Source organism: Anoplopoma fimbria, chromosome 2 (assembly GCF_027596085.1).
Source record: "Anoplopoma fimbria isolate UVic2021 breed Golden Eagle Sablefish chromosome 2, Afim_UVic_2022, whole genome shotgun sequence".
In the NCBI taxonomy this organism is placed as follows: Eukaryota; Metazoa; Chordata; class Actinopteri; order Perciformes; family Anoplopomatidae; genus Anoplopoma; species Anoplopoma fimbria.
The window spans coordinates 6539667-6557005 of NC_072450.1; the positions used below are offsets into that span (position 1 = coordinate 6539667).

At 40.9% G+C, this 17339-nt stretch overlaps 1 protein-coding gene across 2 annotated transcripts in view; it reads right to left on the reverse strand.

Moving 5' to 3' along the window:
* The window catches only part of prmt3 (protein arginine methyltransferase 3), a 59137-nt gene that overhangs the window by 20197 nt on the left and 21601 nt on the right, over positions 1-17339 (reverse strand). For both annotated transcript variants that reach the window (XM_054614676.1, XM_054614677.1), the window contains exons 11-13: positions 11387-11465; positions 3130-3317; positions 491-577 (exon numbers count right to left, since the gene is read on the reverse strand). In XM_054614676.1, the coding sequence (XP_054470651.1) occupies positions 491-577; positions 3130-3317; positions 11387-11465 (354 nt within the window). The remainder of the gene's footprint in view (positions 1-490; positions 578-3129; positions 3318-11386; positions 11466-17339) is intronic.

The following is a 17339-nucleotide window of genomic DNA, read 5'->3' on the forward strand; positions in this document are numbered from 1 at the left end:
TGATAAATGATGGCGAGGGGGACAAATGTTTGTTTCAGGTCATTTTTTGTGGAGCCCTTAAAAAAGGTCCAGTGTGTAGGATTATGGGGGCATCAATTGGCAGAAACAAATTATAACATTCATCATTATGTTTACATTAGGTGTGAGCAGAGTTGCCATAAAATCCTAAACACTGGATCTTTAGTGTATAAAATTTCGACTGAATTGGAACTACAAAAAATGATCTCATCAGTGTTTCTTATAAAAAGCATATGAGATGTCAGCACCATTAAATATGACATGCTGATTAAATAGTTCACACAATTAAGCCCTTTCGTTTAACAAGGGTAGTGTTTGGTTACTGCAGAGGAGCTGCATTCTATCGGAGAAAATATTTCAAATTTTATCATTGTAATTCAAATCGATTTTGCGACTCTATCAACTTTTTATCACTAGCACTATGGATGTCTAAGTGTGTGAGTGGACGGTGTCTGTGTATGTGTGTACTTACTGTGCATTCTGTGGTGTTTGTTATCTTCAGGCTGAAATCTGATGCGAACTCCAGCTCAGACAGACAAACTCTGTTACAGTCGAACGTCTGTGGAAAGACAGAAATAAACAGAGCATGTTACGCACAACTTTTAAAAAAGATAAATAGACATGAAACGGCCATAACTACTATACAATGAGAAGTTTGTTTAGAAGGAATCTGATTAGCAAGCAGCTCTTTCTTTTGGTTGGAGCATCAGACTAACTAATACATCTTTTCCAAAAACATGGAACGGGTTCTGCTCCGGTTTGTGCACCGATTTTGAACTACTCAGAGCATTTCGACCAAAATTATTTGGTTAGCAACCCCTAAAAGGTGGTTTCCAGCTGCAACAAAAAAAAGCAGGTTTTTATTGACCTTAAGTGTAAACGGTGACGGAAAGAAAGGATGGAGTATTGCATGTAATAGTCTTCTACGTCTTCTTATCATTAATATTTCCATGCAGTCTTTTTTTTTATAATAATAGAACAAAAGCTTGCAGGTAATCAATGCGACCCATAAACTTTTCCATCCCAGTAAAAAACTGTTTGCAATATTTCAAGATTTATTTCAAATTTTCAATTTAGTTTATTTATTTAAAAAAATGGAATAAAAACAGGTTGACTGAAACGCACCTATTTCATCAACACAACAGTGATCCCAGCAGTAATTCAACAGCTACTTGGAATGCTAAATGGCTAGCTTGGTTAGCTGCAAGTCGATCATAGAATAACTACATTCTACTAAATCACAAATAAACAATCAAGCAGCAATGAATTACCACCTGCATATTATGTTTTAACAAGGTCAATTTGGGAGTAGATGATTAAATGGTTGTCAATAATTGCTTGGTCACAAATCTGGCAAAAGAGTTGATGTAACAATGTCAGTTTAACAGCTACTGTTGGTGGAAAAAAACACAGGTTTCTTAATTGTTAAAATGATGACTGAGAACATTAAACTTGTTATATAAGGCAGGTTTAAAGCTGCTTCAAATGGTTGCAAGTTAAACATTCCTCAAGTTGAACATTCCTATCTGTTCGCCCTGAGAAAAAAACCAAAACTCATCTGTTTTGCAGGAATTTATAATTCCATGAAAGGGCTCTCAATTTTACGGCGTAGCAGCCAGCCTTAATGGAATGTTATTGGATCGTATCAACGGGAGGCAATAGATGAGAGTCCATGTAATTTGGGCAGCGGGGCTGTCTATTTGTCACTGGAGGGGAGAAACTATCGATTAGAGGATTCAAATTCCATTATGTCAAGTTCTCCCCTCATTCATCACATCCACAGATGGGTGGAGGACATGCTACTTAGCAAACGGGCCAACCGGCGGAGAAACACACGATGGTGTGCGAGACAAGAGGAAGAGCATTCCTACGCAGAAAGAGTCAGGAGAGGTATCTGTGCTCTTATATGTTGGACTGTGTGTGTGTGTGTGTGTGTGTGTGTGTGTGTGTGTGTGTGTGTGTTTTATCTCTGCGTTATGTGTGTGTGCGGTCTCCCATCAGTGAAAACCGCTCTATCCACAGGGGGCTGAGAGTAATGAAGTTTCCTTAAGAGGAACTTAAACAAGGATTAGACAAATCAATCACCCAGTGCTACAGCATTACAGACAGGCAAACACACACACACACACACACACACACACACACACACACACACACACACACACACACACACACACACACACACACACACACACACACACACACACACACACACACACACACACACACACACACACACACACACTCTCTCCACAGCTAACTCCTGCTCTCATTCTCTGTCAGGGGCCTAACAGCTTGGCCCCCACAAATTCAATTTCTCGGACTTGTAGCTTCCGAGATCCTCTTGAAATTAGGATCGGACTGACCGATACAGGTGTTAAGTATCAGGTGTTGTGTAGTTGGCGTCATCCACAGAAGACTAAAATTAAAGATCCACTCTGATCAATGCAACAGAGGTGAACCCTGCTATGTGGTGCTATGTGACTATTGTGGACAGTCAAATGCAATCTTTAGAAGATGTTTTAGCATTCTCAGGTTGTTTGATATTAATCATTTTTAGATGCCTGAAGATGAAACACTGTACAGTATTTAACAACAACAAACCAAAGATTAGTCTTCTTAGTCTCCCTAGTAATCATCTTATGACCCCTCAAAGTTTCCAGACCCCCAAGTTGGGAACCAACGCTCAATCAATATACATTTTTTTACCAAAAATAATAATAAGAAAACAATACAGGGCTATATGGAGGATGACTTTAGCCTAGTAAGTAAATTTGCTATTCTTCTATTTTATATAAATACAAAAAAGACATTCAACTACTAATTTGACTTCCATATAAAACACATTATTTTTTGTGATTATTTCAGGTCATACTTTTCGTAAACATGTGCTACTTAAAAAAAAATCTATTATGTCCAGCGAAGAAAAACACAGAAATGTCAAATCATAGAGAAAAATGGCTATTGAATTTTGATGTCAATTTAGCAGACTGAATTTCAGTAAAACCTTTTGCCTACTTCTGCTTTTAAATATTAATATTATTATTGGACCTCCAAAGCCACCACATGGCAGGTTGAATGTTGCAGTTCATAACATATAAGCGTGTTTACCTGTATGACTGCAGGCTCAGAGATGAGCGTGTCTTCTTTCACCACTTCCACAAATGCCTCAGGCACCACAGCCTTCTTCATGCACGCCATGTTGAAGCCATACACGTCATCCCAGAATGCAATGTGGTCTTGGTGCTTCTGTGCGTCTCCAACTGCAGCCAGGCTGATGTTACAAAGGTCCGGATAGACTGTGGAGAAAAGAGGGGAGCGAAGGAGGTCAAGGACTGATCATAACACACGTAAACAAGCCTCAAGTCTTCACATTCAAGTCAAAGGGTTAAAAGATCGCATTATATTCTCATATTAGCGAATCAAACTTCTCTGCACTGCAATCTCCTGGTTGCTCACCAACATATATTTATTTAAGAGAACTGTCTCATCAGATTGCTTTGGTGTGCTAGTAGTGTGATAAAAAGGCTTCATTTCACTATTAAACGACCTCATCAAGAGGAACCAGATAAAAGGGAAAATGGGAAAGTGAAAGCAGACTTACAGAGACAGAGAGAGAGAGAGACAGAGAGAGAGAGAGAGAGAGAGAGAGGGAACAGCAGGGGGAGACCACTTGTGACATGCTACAGCAGCTCCTCTGATGCTGCTCCCTCCTGGCAGTGCTGTTAGCGATGTTAGCCGGCCCGCAGCCAGAGGGAGGACCCTGGACACCGGCCATCAAAAATGGCCTCCGGCAAAAAAAATAAGAAAAAAAAAATTCCACTACCAGCAGAGAGGCTTTGTTCAAAGCTGGTGGGAGCTGGATTTATAACCAGCCGCGACAGCATGTGGCTGCCTGGTTGGTATTGTTTTCACCCCGTGAGTCTCTGTGTGTGGGTCATCATGGCAAAATGTGGTCTTGGAGACACCTACTGCAGCAGGAACTACCGCGGAAACGTTTTTCAGTACTTTGGTGTGTTTAAATGTCTGTTTTTGGACAGATTTTGTCAACGTGGTAGCGTCACAACCTTGCAAGATGCAGTTATGGGTGTGATCCTGTCACATGATGGTCTCTAGTCTTTTTTCTGAACTTGGGATCCATCTACCAGCCATATTACGGGTTTAAAACACTAACATTTTTATTGTTAGTTTTTGAATTATCTGTTTAATAAACAATTGCACCAGAATATTGCTTAAAGCTCGTAAGAATGCACTACACGTCCAAAAGAAACACCTAACAAATGTATCACAGTCCACATTTTTTGGAGGTTTGTTTCAGCGGGCTCAACTATTGTACGGCCGCCTGTACAGCAATGAGTGAATCCCTTTGGGGATGTGTTTACCACTAAACTAAAGATCATTAATCATGGGCAAATTCTGGTCCCATAAACTTCTACTCTCAGTGCTGAGACAAGCTTAATATCAACAAATTTAATGGCTTGAAAACCATTCAACAAATTTAATCAGAGAACGCCTTAACATCTTGTGGGTGTGGAGCTTTGCATCAATTTCGTGAGGCTGCCGTAATGACTGTATCCATCACAGGAACACAAAACAGGCCTGATGACCAGTTTGTCCTACTTTAATACTTCATACTTTACACTAGATGGCAGAAAATGTAAATGTAAATGTAATATAACCATCTGTTATTGTTAAAGATTTAATTGTCCCATTAGCACTAATATGCTATTATAATATAACAGCCTCCACTTCTTAATGTCTATTGCTACGGTGGCTTTAAGGTTAACGGAAAAATTGTAAAAGGTCCTCTCTATAGCTGGTGTTTGGTTTGACCATTCTGGGCTACTGTAGAAAAATGGCAGGCTCAGTGGAAGAGGTGCTGCTCCATATGTAGATATGAAGGGCTCATTATTAGCCGACAAAAACGCCACAAGTCTAAGATTCAGGCGATTACACACCAAAGAAAACAAATATTATATTATATTTCTGGTAACAGGGTTACCTAAATTTTACACACTGGACCTTAACAAAGAGGCTTTTCACAAGATTTTAGAATTTAGTTGAAGGGCTCTGCTCCCGTTCAACCACATGAGCATCAGTGAAGTCAAGCACAAGTTTGTGTTCTGTTTCACCTCAAAGGTGAATGTTCTTCCACACAAAACTTTGGGGAATCCATTATCCCCTTCATTACTTCAGGTAGGTGTGTTAATGGACGTTGCAAAGCATCAATGACGATGTTGCTCTGCCTACAACTAAAAGGTGATCCCGTCCTAAAACAGATTCATTACTTGGGGTTGAATAAATTCTGAGTTGTTGGGGAAACTTGTGACCTGTAAGGTTTTGAAGCTTGTGCTAGTGGCTAGAGAGTTAAACACGTGGTTTCACAGCTGACAGTGTCTCCATCACCTCAGAGAAATGACTGCTGCTGAAAATCACCCTGGATGTATTTTGGTCAAACAAGCCCCAAACAACTTTTTTTTAGCTGACTTAACCTGCAGCAGTCAGTCGCTGGGGAACTATGTGTCTAGTTTCCTTTTTCAAAGCTTTGAAGACTGAGTATAAGCAGTGATTATTGTCGCTCTTCATATTACAAACTGTTATACTGTCTATTGAATAAACATTATCCATGTCTTAAATGAGCATTAAACGTGAGCCTTAATGTCCTTTTCATTGCGTTTTCACATCTGAATAGATTCCTTTGTATGGGTAATATGCTTGGTGATTAAGCCAGAGCTGAGATGCTTGAAGCCGTTGGTATCCCTACTGTGAAGTAACATTAGCCAACTCACAGGCCTAGGGCCTAAACTAGAGTTTAGAACTCACTCATGAGGATATGTCCAACTTAATATTTTAACATACAACTTATTGCTACATGTAGCAGTAATGTTAGAATAGATGTTCATAACAGGAGAGTCAGAAAGAAAATGATGCATAGTTAACTGTTATGGGGAATGTACATGACCATGGCATCATGATAACTTCTAATGAGACTATGATTACCGCCTCAAGGTATTATGGTTCCGCCAAGCATTCATGTTGGAGTTTAAATCCCTGTTTGTCCAAAATTCAATTAAATTCAATTCAGTTTATTTTGTATAGCCCAGAATCACAAATTACAAATTTGCCTCAGAGGGCTTTACAATCTGTACACATGCGACATCCTCTGTCCCTGGAAGCCAAAATGGCATCACTTCATCATTTAATCCTGATAGATATTTGTGTGAAATTGTCATAATTCAACGTATTGTGATACAGTGGTTTGTATGATATCTTACGAAAAAGTTACTCCGCTCGGCATTTTTTTAAATAAACTTGGGACCTCAAAGGAATTAATTCTTAAGTTATGGCAAAAAAAGTGTTTTGTGAGTTCACTGTGACCTTTTCCACCAAAATCTAATCACTTCATCCTTGAATCCAAGTGGACGTTTGTGCCAAAATTTTAAGAAATTCACTCAATGCGCTCCTGAGATATTGCATTCACAAGAATGGACTGGACAGACCAACGGCTGTCACCAGAGCGGATGCATATAAAAATGATAGAGTACGGCAACCCCTGGAATGCAAACCCGCTATATAGCTGGACCACACCACTAAGTGTTATCCATATTAATGACAAATGCTAAGATGGTTGAAATATTGATATAGCACTAAATATTGGTATATAATTGGTATATAACATGAAACTAATAAAATTACTAGCAGTTATTAGCAAGAGCAAAAGTAGTTAGCAAAAGCAATAGTTGATAGTAACAACAATCGCTAGCTGTAGCGATAGCTGCTCGAGTTAGCACGTAGTTAGCAATAGCTTTAGCGACAGAAAACATTAAGCAACAGCAGTTATTCCTTATGTCAAGCAGTATTTTCTGAAGATTCTATGAACAATTTGTTACTTTTTCCCCAATGAAAACATAGGGTTAAAAAAAAAAACTTAATTTATAAAGCACTGTTTAAAACAAGAGTTGTCTAAGTGTTATTCGGGAGTAAAAAAAGGGGAAAGAGAAGGATAGAAGAGATGAAGAATAGTCCAGAGATCTGGAATTCATACTAACTGCTGCAAAAACAAAGCTGGTACGAAAAACCTTCGTTCTCCATCAGGAATAAACTACATTTTAAAGATTTTAAAAATACAAGCCTGTCAATGAGCGCATTTTTATTAATTTTGCCCGGCATGTGTGTTGGTGCTCAGTCACCTTCGACACGTCGGACCATAAAATGTGTGAATGGATGGTGACAGCTCAGTGATGGGTAGCTCATGGCCCCGTCATTATTAGCTGAAGCCTGCTCGTGACCCTGAGTGTCACCGTACCTGATGACTGTACACACACACACACACACACACACACACACACACACACACACACACACACACACACACACACACACACACACACACACACACACACACACACACACACACACACACACACACACACACACACACACACATGCATACGCACGCAAACAGCAGATTTGTCACTTCGTTTTACTCTGATTACTGAACCGAGTGAGTAATTACAAGCGCCAGGTGAGAGGGGGGGCGGTGAAGCTGCTGATTGGGCAGAATCGGGACAGGCCCGTCTGAGACACACAGTGAAAAGGAAATGGAGACAGAGAGGGGGTGCTGTGGTGTGGATGGAGAGGGTGAAAGACAGGAGGAAGGGGGGTGGGGGTGTGTGTACACGGGCGTCCCCAGATTCATGGCTTTGACATCTGCGTCCTTCTCGACTCGCTGCCCACAGCCCGTTTGTCAACCCCCCCCCCCCACCCCCTTCTCTCGCTATCTCCATCTCCCCCATTGGTCGGCTGTGAAAGAGGGAAAGACGGTCTGTGTGTGTGTGTGTGTGTGTGTGTGTATATGTGTGGGGGGGGGGCATGGGACAAAACAGATCCCTTTTCCCTGGACGCTGTGCTGTGCCAGGCATGCGGGGACACATTTAAGGATGAAAGGGGAGGTTAATGTAGTGGGGAGAATGAGCGAGCCGCTGTAACTCTCTTCTAATGTAGCTTAAACACATATACAGCAGCAGTGCCAATGTGCAACCCAAAATCTGAAAATAAACTGCAGAAAAAGAAGTTGACAAATCTAATGTGACACAACTATTGCATTAGGCTGAACATTCAATACATTTAAAAAGGTTTGCAACCTCGGCTGGTTTGGCTGTACTGAAATTCAGGAGTATTTGCTTCACAGATTTGCACATTAATACTGCCTTGGGCATGTTTACTTCTGAATAAAATAAAAACAACATGGGAGAGCCTGTACTCGTAGTATTGACACAGCTTACTAACCTCTGTTTAGCACCAGGCATAATGCATGGGACAAATGGGGAATACATTTAATGATCAAATTAGTGAAACTATGAATCTCTTACAGATCAAAATGATTATGATTTTCGATAATAGCGTTGCCTTAATTTCATATAATTTCACTGAGAAAAGCTGCAACCACCAATGACATGAAACTAGAATTTATTACTATTCAGACTGTAGTTAATCTGGACAAACTCTGAACCAACATGAAGAAAACTTTTAAATATTTATCGTAATATTCATCACGAATCGTCACATCATGAATGTAACGATTTTGGGAGAGTTTTTCAAGCCATATGCTGAACCTCCTCGAGCTAGAAAAAAAAAATGATATTAGCATTTTGAAAGTAAAGTGCACGTCAACGTTACTCCTTCAACAATAGTGACGCAGGGTCAGGACCAGAGACAAGCATCCTGGTCATGGTTAAAACAATGACTCTGCTACTTCACATAAGTGTGGTCAACTGAAAATAATGCGTGTGAAAACTGGCCAACTTAAGTTTAATAATCCCTATAATATAAATAAAAATAAAGCCATTCTGGAGGGACTCATCAGTTGTACTTGTAATATATCATGATTATTTTAGGCTGAAAAGCTTTAAAAAAAGATTTGATGTTCCCATATCAAACCAGCTCCATTGGGTGAAGTGGGCGGGGCTACCTGACATTTTTCCTGCTTTTGAGTGGCAGCAGATCCGGAGCGAGCACCCGGTTCAGGGCGCGTCATGGTTAAAGGCTCATGACGAACCATACGCTGTCCTCTGACCTGTCACTTTCTGCCTCACTCTGGTCACACCTTCGCCTGTCCAATCTCCCTCGCTAACAGATCTGTCTCTATAGCCGGGGTCATTCCATGTGTGTGTGGGAGTGTGACCTTTCCCTGGTGTCCCAAGGAGCCACTAAAAGCAGCGTGGTGGAACCGTTCCTTAGTTTGGTCACATTTGGCACAAGCCATTAAATCTGGTCAGTGCCATGGATGGGATGACCCTTGGAGACAGACTGAGACACACGCACACACGCACACACACACACACACACACACACACACACACACACACACACACACACACACACACACACACACACACACACACACACACACACACACACACACACACACACACACACACACACAAACAGTCTAAATAGGATTTGGATATTTGACTCCTGTTTAAAATATCCATTTAATGTAACAAAGACCAAATTCCTAAAGCAAACAGTCTAAATAGGATTATATTATTTGACTCCTGTTTAAAATATCCATTTAATTTATATTGGGACTATCTTTGGTTTTGTCTTTTTTTTTTTCGTAATAAAAATCATTGTTTCTGTACAACCACAAAATGTAATTGACCCTTTGCTAAGCCCCGCCCATCAGCTGCTACTCTGGAGCCTACTCATGGAGCCCACACTGTCACTAAGTGCACTTACTGAACAAATATTATCTAATCTTTTGGAAAAGCAAACAAGTGATTTCAGAGAGATGCAGACATAGGGGTCTACAATATCTGTTAGAAGGATAAATCATGGATGTCAAACTAGTTCAGCAGCCAAAACAGGTTAAAAAAAAAGATAAAAATAGAAGCTGAGGCCTACAGATCACAATGTAAAAGTGAACCACATCAACTGGTGATCAAGACAAAAGACATTTAATTTAAGCAACACTACTGTTCCTGTAAAGCCAGGTGGGTCTTTATTCACTGTAACAATCGTTAAAAAGCAGAAGCAGCATGTGTATTCATTCTGTAGCGATGCTACGCTATGATTGGTCAGTCGGCGTCTCAGGGCAGGACTTCCCATTGTCAAACTGGTTCACCCTAGTCAGGTAAAGGTGAGCTGCTCCACCTCTGAGTACTGTTCTGATTTAAGGTCCTGAAACTTCCTTTCATTGTCCAAGTTGTACAAAAAAAAAATATATATATATATTCCATTCTCCCTCATAAGTTTCTGGCTTTTCTGACTGTATCACTACAATGTTGGCCGCTTGTATTGACACGCGTACCATTTGACACACCCGGTGGGAAATACAAGAAAACCTTAGTACCACATAGTACTTGTAATAACCACAGGGGGCTGGTATGAGCAGTTTCTCCCTGCTGACAGAAGAAGTTTAGAGCAAATCTGACCTCAGTATTGCACTTCACTGCACCACTCCAACTTTTAAATGGTAGGGGAAACAGCCTCAACTGAGTAATAATACACGCACAACATATTCTACTCTTTAATTCATATACATTTACGCTATATGCGGAGAATTCTATTAATAGTAATACATATATTTAAAGATTTCCAAGAGAAAACTCACCTTTGATACTTTGGAAATTTTTTATCAAACCAAAGATTTTCAAGGGTTGTGCTCAATGTGTTTGTGCAAGTTTTTTTGCTTGTTACATAGCGGCAGGGACAGAGAAACTCATCTAAATGTAGTGCAGGAGGCACATGAGGCGGCAGATCTGGTGTTGAATCTCTATCAGCTGATAATTAAACAGCAGCAGGTAATGGAGATGCTATGGTAAGTTAGTTTAGCTTTTTTTTTTTTACAGCTACTTTTTGTGTTAGCAAAGATGGTACAAAACCTTTTCCATTTGGATTCAGCTATTGAGAGCCATGTGAAATATGTTTTTATTAGTTTGTATTGGTTACAATGCTGTTGGTTCACGTGATATTGTGTTTATTTGGCGCACTGAGCCTTTATTTGATTTGAAGTTGGCGTTAGCGGCCCAACCTACTGTAAATAAATTAAATAAAAATAAGTTCATGCTCCCAAACAGTGGAAGCTGGCTTTGGCGGTCTGTGTCCCTTTTAGTTTTAACAAAGCATAGAAACGCCCCGTGAAACTCCTCCCACTTTAACACAGGGACAGCCTGGATGGCAGTGTTTCATAACTATTCAAATGAAGCATTTATTCACAAACTACATTATGGAGAAATTGAATGACAATGCAAGGAGAAAAAATGATTTCCTGTGCAGTTTCCACGTGGCTTATATCATGTACCTGACACACAATCGCCATCTTTGTGTTACCTTCATTTAGTGGTGAGGAGAAGATGTGACCTACCTGAGCCGCCGTCAGCCAGGTAGAGGTCTCTGGCGTACAGGACAGAGTCCATCATGGACTCAAACAGCAGGAAGTAACCCTAGAAAGAGAGGAAATACACATTACTACCAAAGTATCTTCTGGAACAAGTTCAAGGCAGGTAATGAATGTGAGCAAAGGAGAAGAATACAGAACAGCTGGGCAATCTTTTTAATTCAAGATCACTACGGTGGAAATCCGAATTAGCCGCGACAGTGAATTTAGTGACGAGCCCCACGTGGTCTGCCACCCAAACATCCAACGGTTTGACCCTGGGTTGACCTCCTGTTCTGCTCCAGTAGACGGCACATTAACCGTGGTATTATTCCATTAATGCTGAAATTGAGTTTTGTCCACATCTTGTTGGCTTCGACCTGAGTGGCAGGTACTGCTGACAAATGGCTTTTTCAACCTCCTACCCCTCCAACCAATCGGATAAGCCCGAGCCGCAACGCTGCCCCCCCTTCGATGTGGTATTTATGTGCACCGCATTTGGACGGGTTCAAACCTATGGGAGGGCATATATATCTGTGACACGGAGGTGGAGCTAAATCACTACATGTACATTTGTCCTGTAACTGACGACCCATGTCAGTTATTTCAACACTGACTGGCTCCTTCAGGAACACAAACACCCATCAATGTTTTAAGATCTTTATTTTACGATCAAAGCAAGAGCTCAAGGAATAGAATGTCGAAAGTACAACCCCGTCAGTTTTCAGTCTGGATATTTGGTTTCCCATCATTTTCCTTCACAATGATAAATTTGTCCACATGTACACCGTGGATGCATGGAGCCTTACATGGCTTGATATGGATTTCTGGTGCAGCTCTGATGGGATATCTGACATTGACTTTCATTCTGGAATAAATCACATTAGTGCTTAATCATCAGTTTCTCCATGACCTGACAACGTTTATTATTCTGTATTTTGTACAGCTTTACAGGTCCAGCCTAAAGGAAATAAGAGGTGCTATTATAAACAAGTTGGATTTTCTTTCATAGGTCAGACCATTGGTTCTATTGGTTCCAATAATGCACCAAGCAAACATCTCAGAACATTGCAATATCTATTCCATTACCAGCAGAATGTTCACACAAAAAACAGTCACAAAAAGCAACTTCATTTTTTTAAATACACTCATCAGCCAATCACGTTGAGCGGAACTGAAACGTTCAAAGTGTACACTATGCTGTACAACAACACGAAGGCTCAGTGGTCCGAACCAAGACAGCTAACTTTATTACTCCTTTCAACCCTGACAAACGCAGCGCAGACCAGATCCACTGCATCCGTTCTTTCCTTTCACAATAAAAGCCCCATACATATACAGTTCACTGCGTAACTGTTTACCACAGTGCACACAGAGCATTTTGCTAAATGGGAAACTCAATAAAATAGCTTAAAGTAGCTTAGGCCATACAACAATATTCCTCAGACAAAGTGCCAGACGCTGCTCTGGGTCAATAAGGTCCCAGCAGTTGGTCTTCTGAGCAAATCTATTTGAAGCTTTTACTGAAAAAGTGCTGCAACTGTCGCAAATTCGCATCACTGCTGGTATGAATAGTTTTGATGTGAATTATTTGCAGGCAAATATTATTATTATTTGTCACGTCCCTGGTGAAAAAATAAGAAAACAAAATGGCCCGAGTTACGTTTAAGAGTCCAATGTCTCTACTTTCTCTTCAGTTGGGGGACGAAGGGACAAGGAGAGGTGAGAACGAGAAAGATAAAGACTGAATGAGCGAATGGAGGGGGGAGTATGATTAAGGGTAAGTAAAAGAGGAGGGGAGAGGGAATAGCGAGACAGAGTGATGTAGAGAGGATGCAGTGGCCAGCAGAATAGTAATTCCCTGAGATAAGAAGCTTATTATTCAAATAAAGACAACCTCTCATTGGAGAGAGGAGAGGAGAGCAAGCAGGCAAACAAACAGCCCTGATTTACAACCCAAACTCCCAAAAAATCACCACCATCTCTGTCATGAGGCCCGGGCTGATAATGATGACAGCGATTGAAGCTGATACAACCGACTCATCCTCGGCGAGGCTGATTAAGGGAAACACGGACCGGTCTCGAACCCGAGTCGGGGCCCCGCGGATCGTCTGCTGCCGACTGTTGTGGTCCAGCCGATGTCCTTAGCAGCCGAGCGGGTCGTTTTTTAAAACCCTCGCACAGAGAACACTAGCCTCGTAATTTAGATCCCAATTTCACGGGACACTGCTTCTCTTGAAGGGAAGAGGATATGAGAGAGAGGGAGAGATGCCCGAAAGCAGAGTTGCACCTGACTTTTATCGCCAACAATGCTCCAGGAGTACTGCACCCCCCCCTGCTGTCTTCCATGTCCTCCCAGCAGCATGTACCACACCCCCTAATTTATACATCTGCAATGTTAATTACCCAAAACACTGAAACACAGATCCACTTCTGTGCCATTAGAATGGGATCATAGGAGGGTTGGAACTAATGCTAATGTACTGAAGTTTGGCCGAGTCTGATTAGATCCAGCCAGAACACTTCAACCTTGACATTAAAAAGAATGGGCAGTAACAATCCATCAGTGGACACGTCACTCCTGAACGACGCAGGTAATCATCCGCCAATGCGTCGTCACCAAAAGTTGAATCTTTCGGCTTCAGCCTTCAGGCCACTCAGTGCTGGTATTGTAATTATGAGAACACGGCGCTCAAATGTAATATCCCTCACAGTTTCATCAAACTCCGACCAACTGCGTCTAAGCGTTTTAATTAAAAGTTCAAGTTTTTCAAAATAATTCCTACCGATACATATTCAGTGAAGCTGCCGCAGGGCGGTGCGAAGATGAGTCACCACTTTTTTACGTTTTATCCCTGTCTGACCAGTGAAGTTTGTTAATTCTATTCCACATCCTGAACTAACAAAACTGCAGGCCTCCTGATGCTGAAAATTACCTCCACTAAGCCCCACCCCCTTCTGTGACTCCGTCAAGCGGTGATAGCTACCATGGAGCCCACACTGTCACTAACTGCACCACCTGACTAAATATTATCACATTTTTGGAAAAAACAAAAATTGTATTTCAGATAGAAGCTGACAGGAGAGTCTACAATATGCGTTTAAAGGATATGTCCAGGATGTGAAACTTATTAATCAATAAAAACAGACTAAAAAGGTAAAGATAGAGGCTAAATCTATAGATCACGTTGTAAAAGTGATCCACCACATCACCTGGCTAAAGAGACAGAAGACAATGAAATTAAAGAACAACAGCGTTACTCTAAATGGGGTAGGTCTAAATATATTAATTAATTCATTAAAAAGCAAAAGCATCATGTTTAAACATTCAGCATACCTTTAGTAGCCTGTGTCGCATAGAAGTGCTAATGCTAGAGTGATGTGTTTTACATGGAAACGTAACGCTTTAGAAACTTATCTCTGCCAGCCTGAAAATGAGGAAAATCTGATACGATGAGAGTGAAAGTTTATGGAGCAGAACCGTGCAATATATTTATATATATATATATGATTGGACAGTTTTGTGTTCTGGGAGATGGACTTATAGCGAAAAATATTGAAGTATTCCTTTATGGGTTAGGGATCATGCTGTTTAACAGCTCTGTGTCACAACATGTCAGCATATAAAGTAAAGAGTGATCCACCTGGCATGAAAGTGTGCAAGCTTCAAGAATTCCCCTGCCTAATTTTTTTCTCATCTCTATTCTTATCTTATTTCTTTATCTCACTTCATTTTATAATTATTTATTTTTGTATAGAAAAAAACAACCTAAAAACATCACCAAATCCCTTGGAGGATGCGTTCCACACATGCGCAGTTGTTCACTACACTTCCTCTTGCAGCAGATTGGCAGCACAGACTATTCATGGCCTCCTGTAGAAGTTGCTCGGCGGCGCATCAAGCTAAAAAAAGTTTGGCGTCGAGATTTACGTCACACTGACCCTCAGCGGAACGTTGCGTACTCTCTGACGTCAAAGGCATAACTTCGGCTTCGGTGTGAGGAAGCAGCTCGGCTTTGCTGCCAGGCGGCCTGGCTGGTGCTGGTGCAGGCGATGCTCTGCGGTATAGTCGCTGTGCATTTCCATAAAAGAGACTAATGAAATCCTAATGAGAACGGGCTGGAGCAGCTTATACACATTAACAAAATTAGCATATAAAACACATTCCCGAGTTAGCTACCACACACACACACACAGACATACACATCTATATATGCACCAACACACACACACAAAAAAGAAAAACAGCAAATACACTTCTACAGCTGTGTTACTTATGTGTAGAATTTTGGAGTTGTCATTGCCCTTAACTTTACACTAATGCTATTAAGTTTGAGTTGTATTCATATACTCTACAGACATAAGACTTTTATAATAACTCCTGCAATGTTTTCCTGTATTTAGACCGCTGGAGGCGTGACAAGTGACCAAAAATGGAGGTTGGTGAGGTTCAATTTACAGATTTCATGTCCATTAACCAACTGAGACTGATATGCTGTCACTTAAAAAGGTACCAAGAGGAGTTTTGAAGAAAAAAAAAAAAAAAAAAAAAAAAAAAAAAAACCTGCGTCAGCATTTTACACTTTCCCTCCGCCCTCCAGTACCTCCTCTCTCTCCTACTGCATTCAACATACGTCTTCCTCAATTACTGCAGATCATCATCACTTCCATTCCCAGAGGGGCCAAGGCAAAAATAAAAGGATCTGGTGTGCGTGCGTGAGTGTGTGTGTGTGTGTGTGCGTGTGTGTGTGTGTGTGTGTGTGTGTGTGTGTGTGTGTGTGTGTGTGTGTGTGTGTGTGTTTCTGGGAGCACTTCCACGCGTCACTGAGTACTGAAGGCAGCGGCTCTTCGTCAACAAGAGTCTTCTCTGCTAGTTTATGGTCACGTGACTGCGAATTAGCATAAACATATCACACACATTCGAGTAATAGATTTTGGTGCGTTAACGCTCGGTGGGTGTACATTGTGCGGGTTCCAATAACAGCCTAATTTACATTTAAAAAGGCATGCAGATGAGAGATAGAGGGGAGAGACGGTGCAACGGCAAAGTAATTCGCAGTATAGATACAAGGTTATTACGAGCAGTGGGTCCTTCTGAACATTGTGTGTTTTTAGAAGATGGTGCGATCATTTCCATGGCCGGGAAAACATTTCAATCATGAATGGAAATTATTTTAAAGACACGAAGGATTTGATAGAAAATGGCAAATTTTCAGTAGGATGTTTATGCATCCATTATCTTTAACTTTTGTCCCATTTCATGCTACCAAATTTTTTTATTTCCAAAATGTTATCTTGTAGCTGTGCAGCTCATGCAGCTGTGTCTCTGCCTCAAGGTGCAGACTTGAAAACCTTCAACCAGAGAGGGCAGTGACATTACTGTGAAGTTACTCCTCAAGTTAAGCAGCAGAAAGTCTTTATTCATTCATTTGTTCATTAGTATTTAGATAAAGAGAGGGCGACCCACCACATTAATTAAAAGTCTGGTTAGGTTTTACAGGCGTTTGGTGGCTGTAATGAGGAGAAAAACTCCTTCATGTCAGCTGTAGATTTCAAGACCAGATAATGATGATATGATATTAAAAAACAGGCACGCATCATTTCACAACGTTCGGATTCACGGTTTGGATTTTGGGAAAGGCACCTTTATATTAAAACTCTTTTCTGTTTTAAGGTCAAAGTCTAAGTCAGCAGCATAAAAAAACAAAACAATGCCTGCCTTTGTGAAATAAAAAGTTATAGCTTTGCATTGACAGATACCCTATAAAAATCCTAATATACTTGTATTGCGCGGTGTACTTGTCCAAGCATTCACGAGCCGTTATTAATTCATCATATTGAGGGAACACGGAGGCCATTTCTCTCCACAAAAACAATGTCGACTGAGAGTTGCAGGATTATGGGTTTTGGGGGGTTTATGAGAATGTCTGTTTGAGGGATA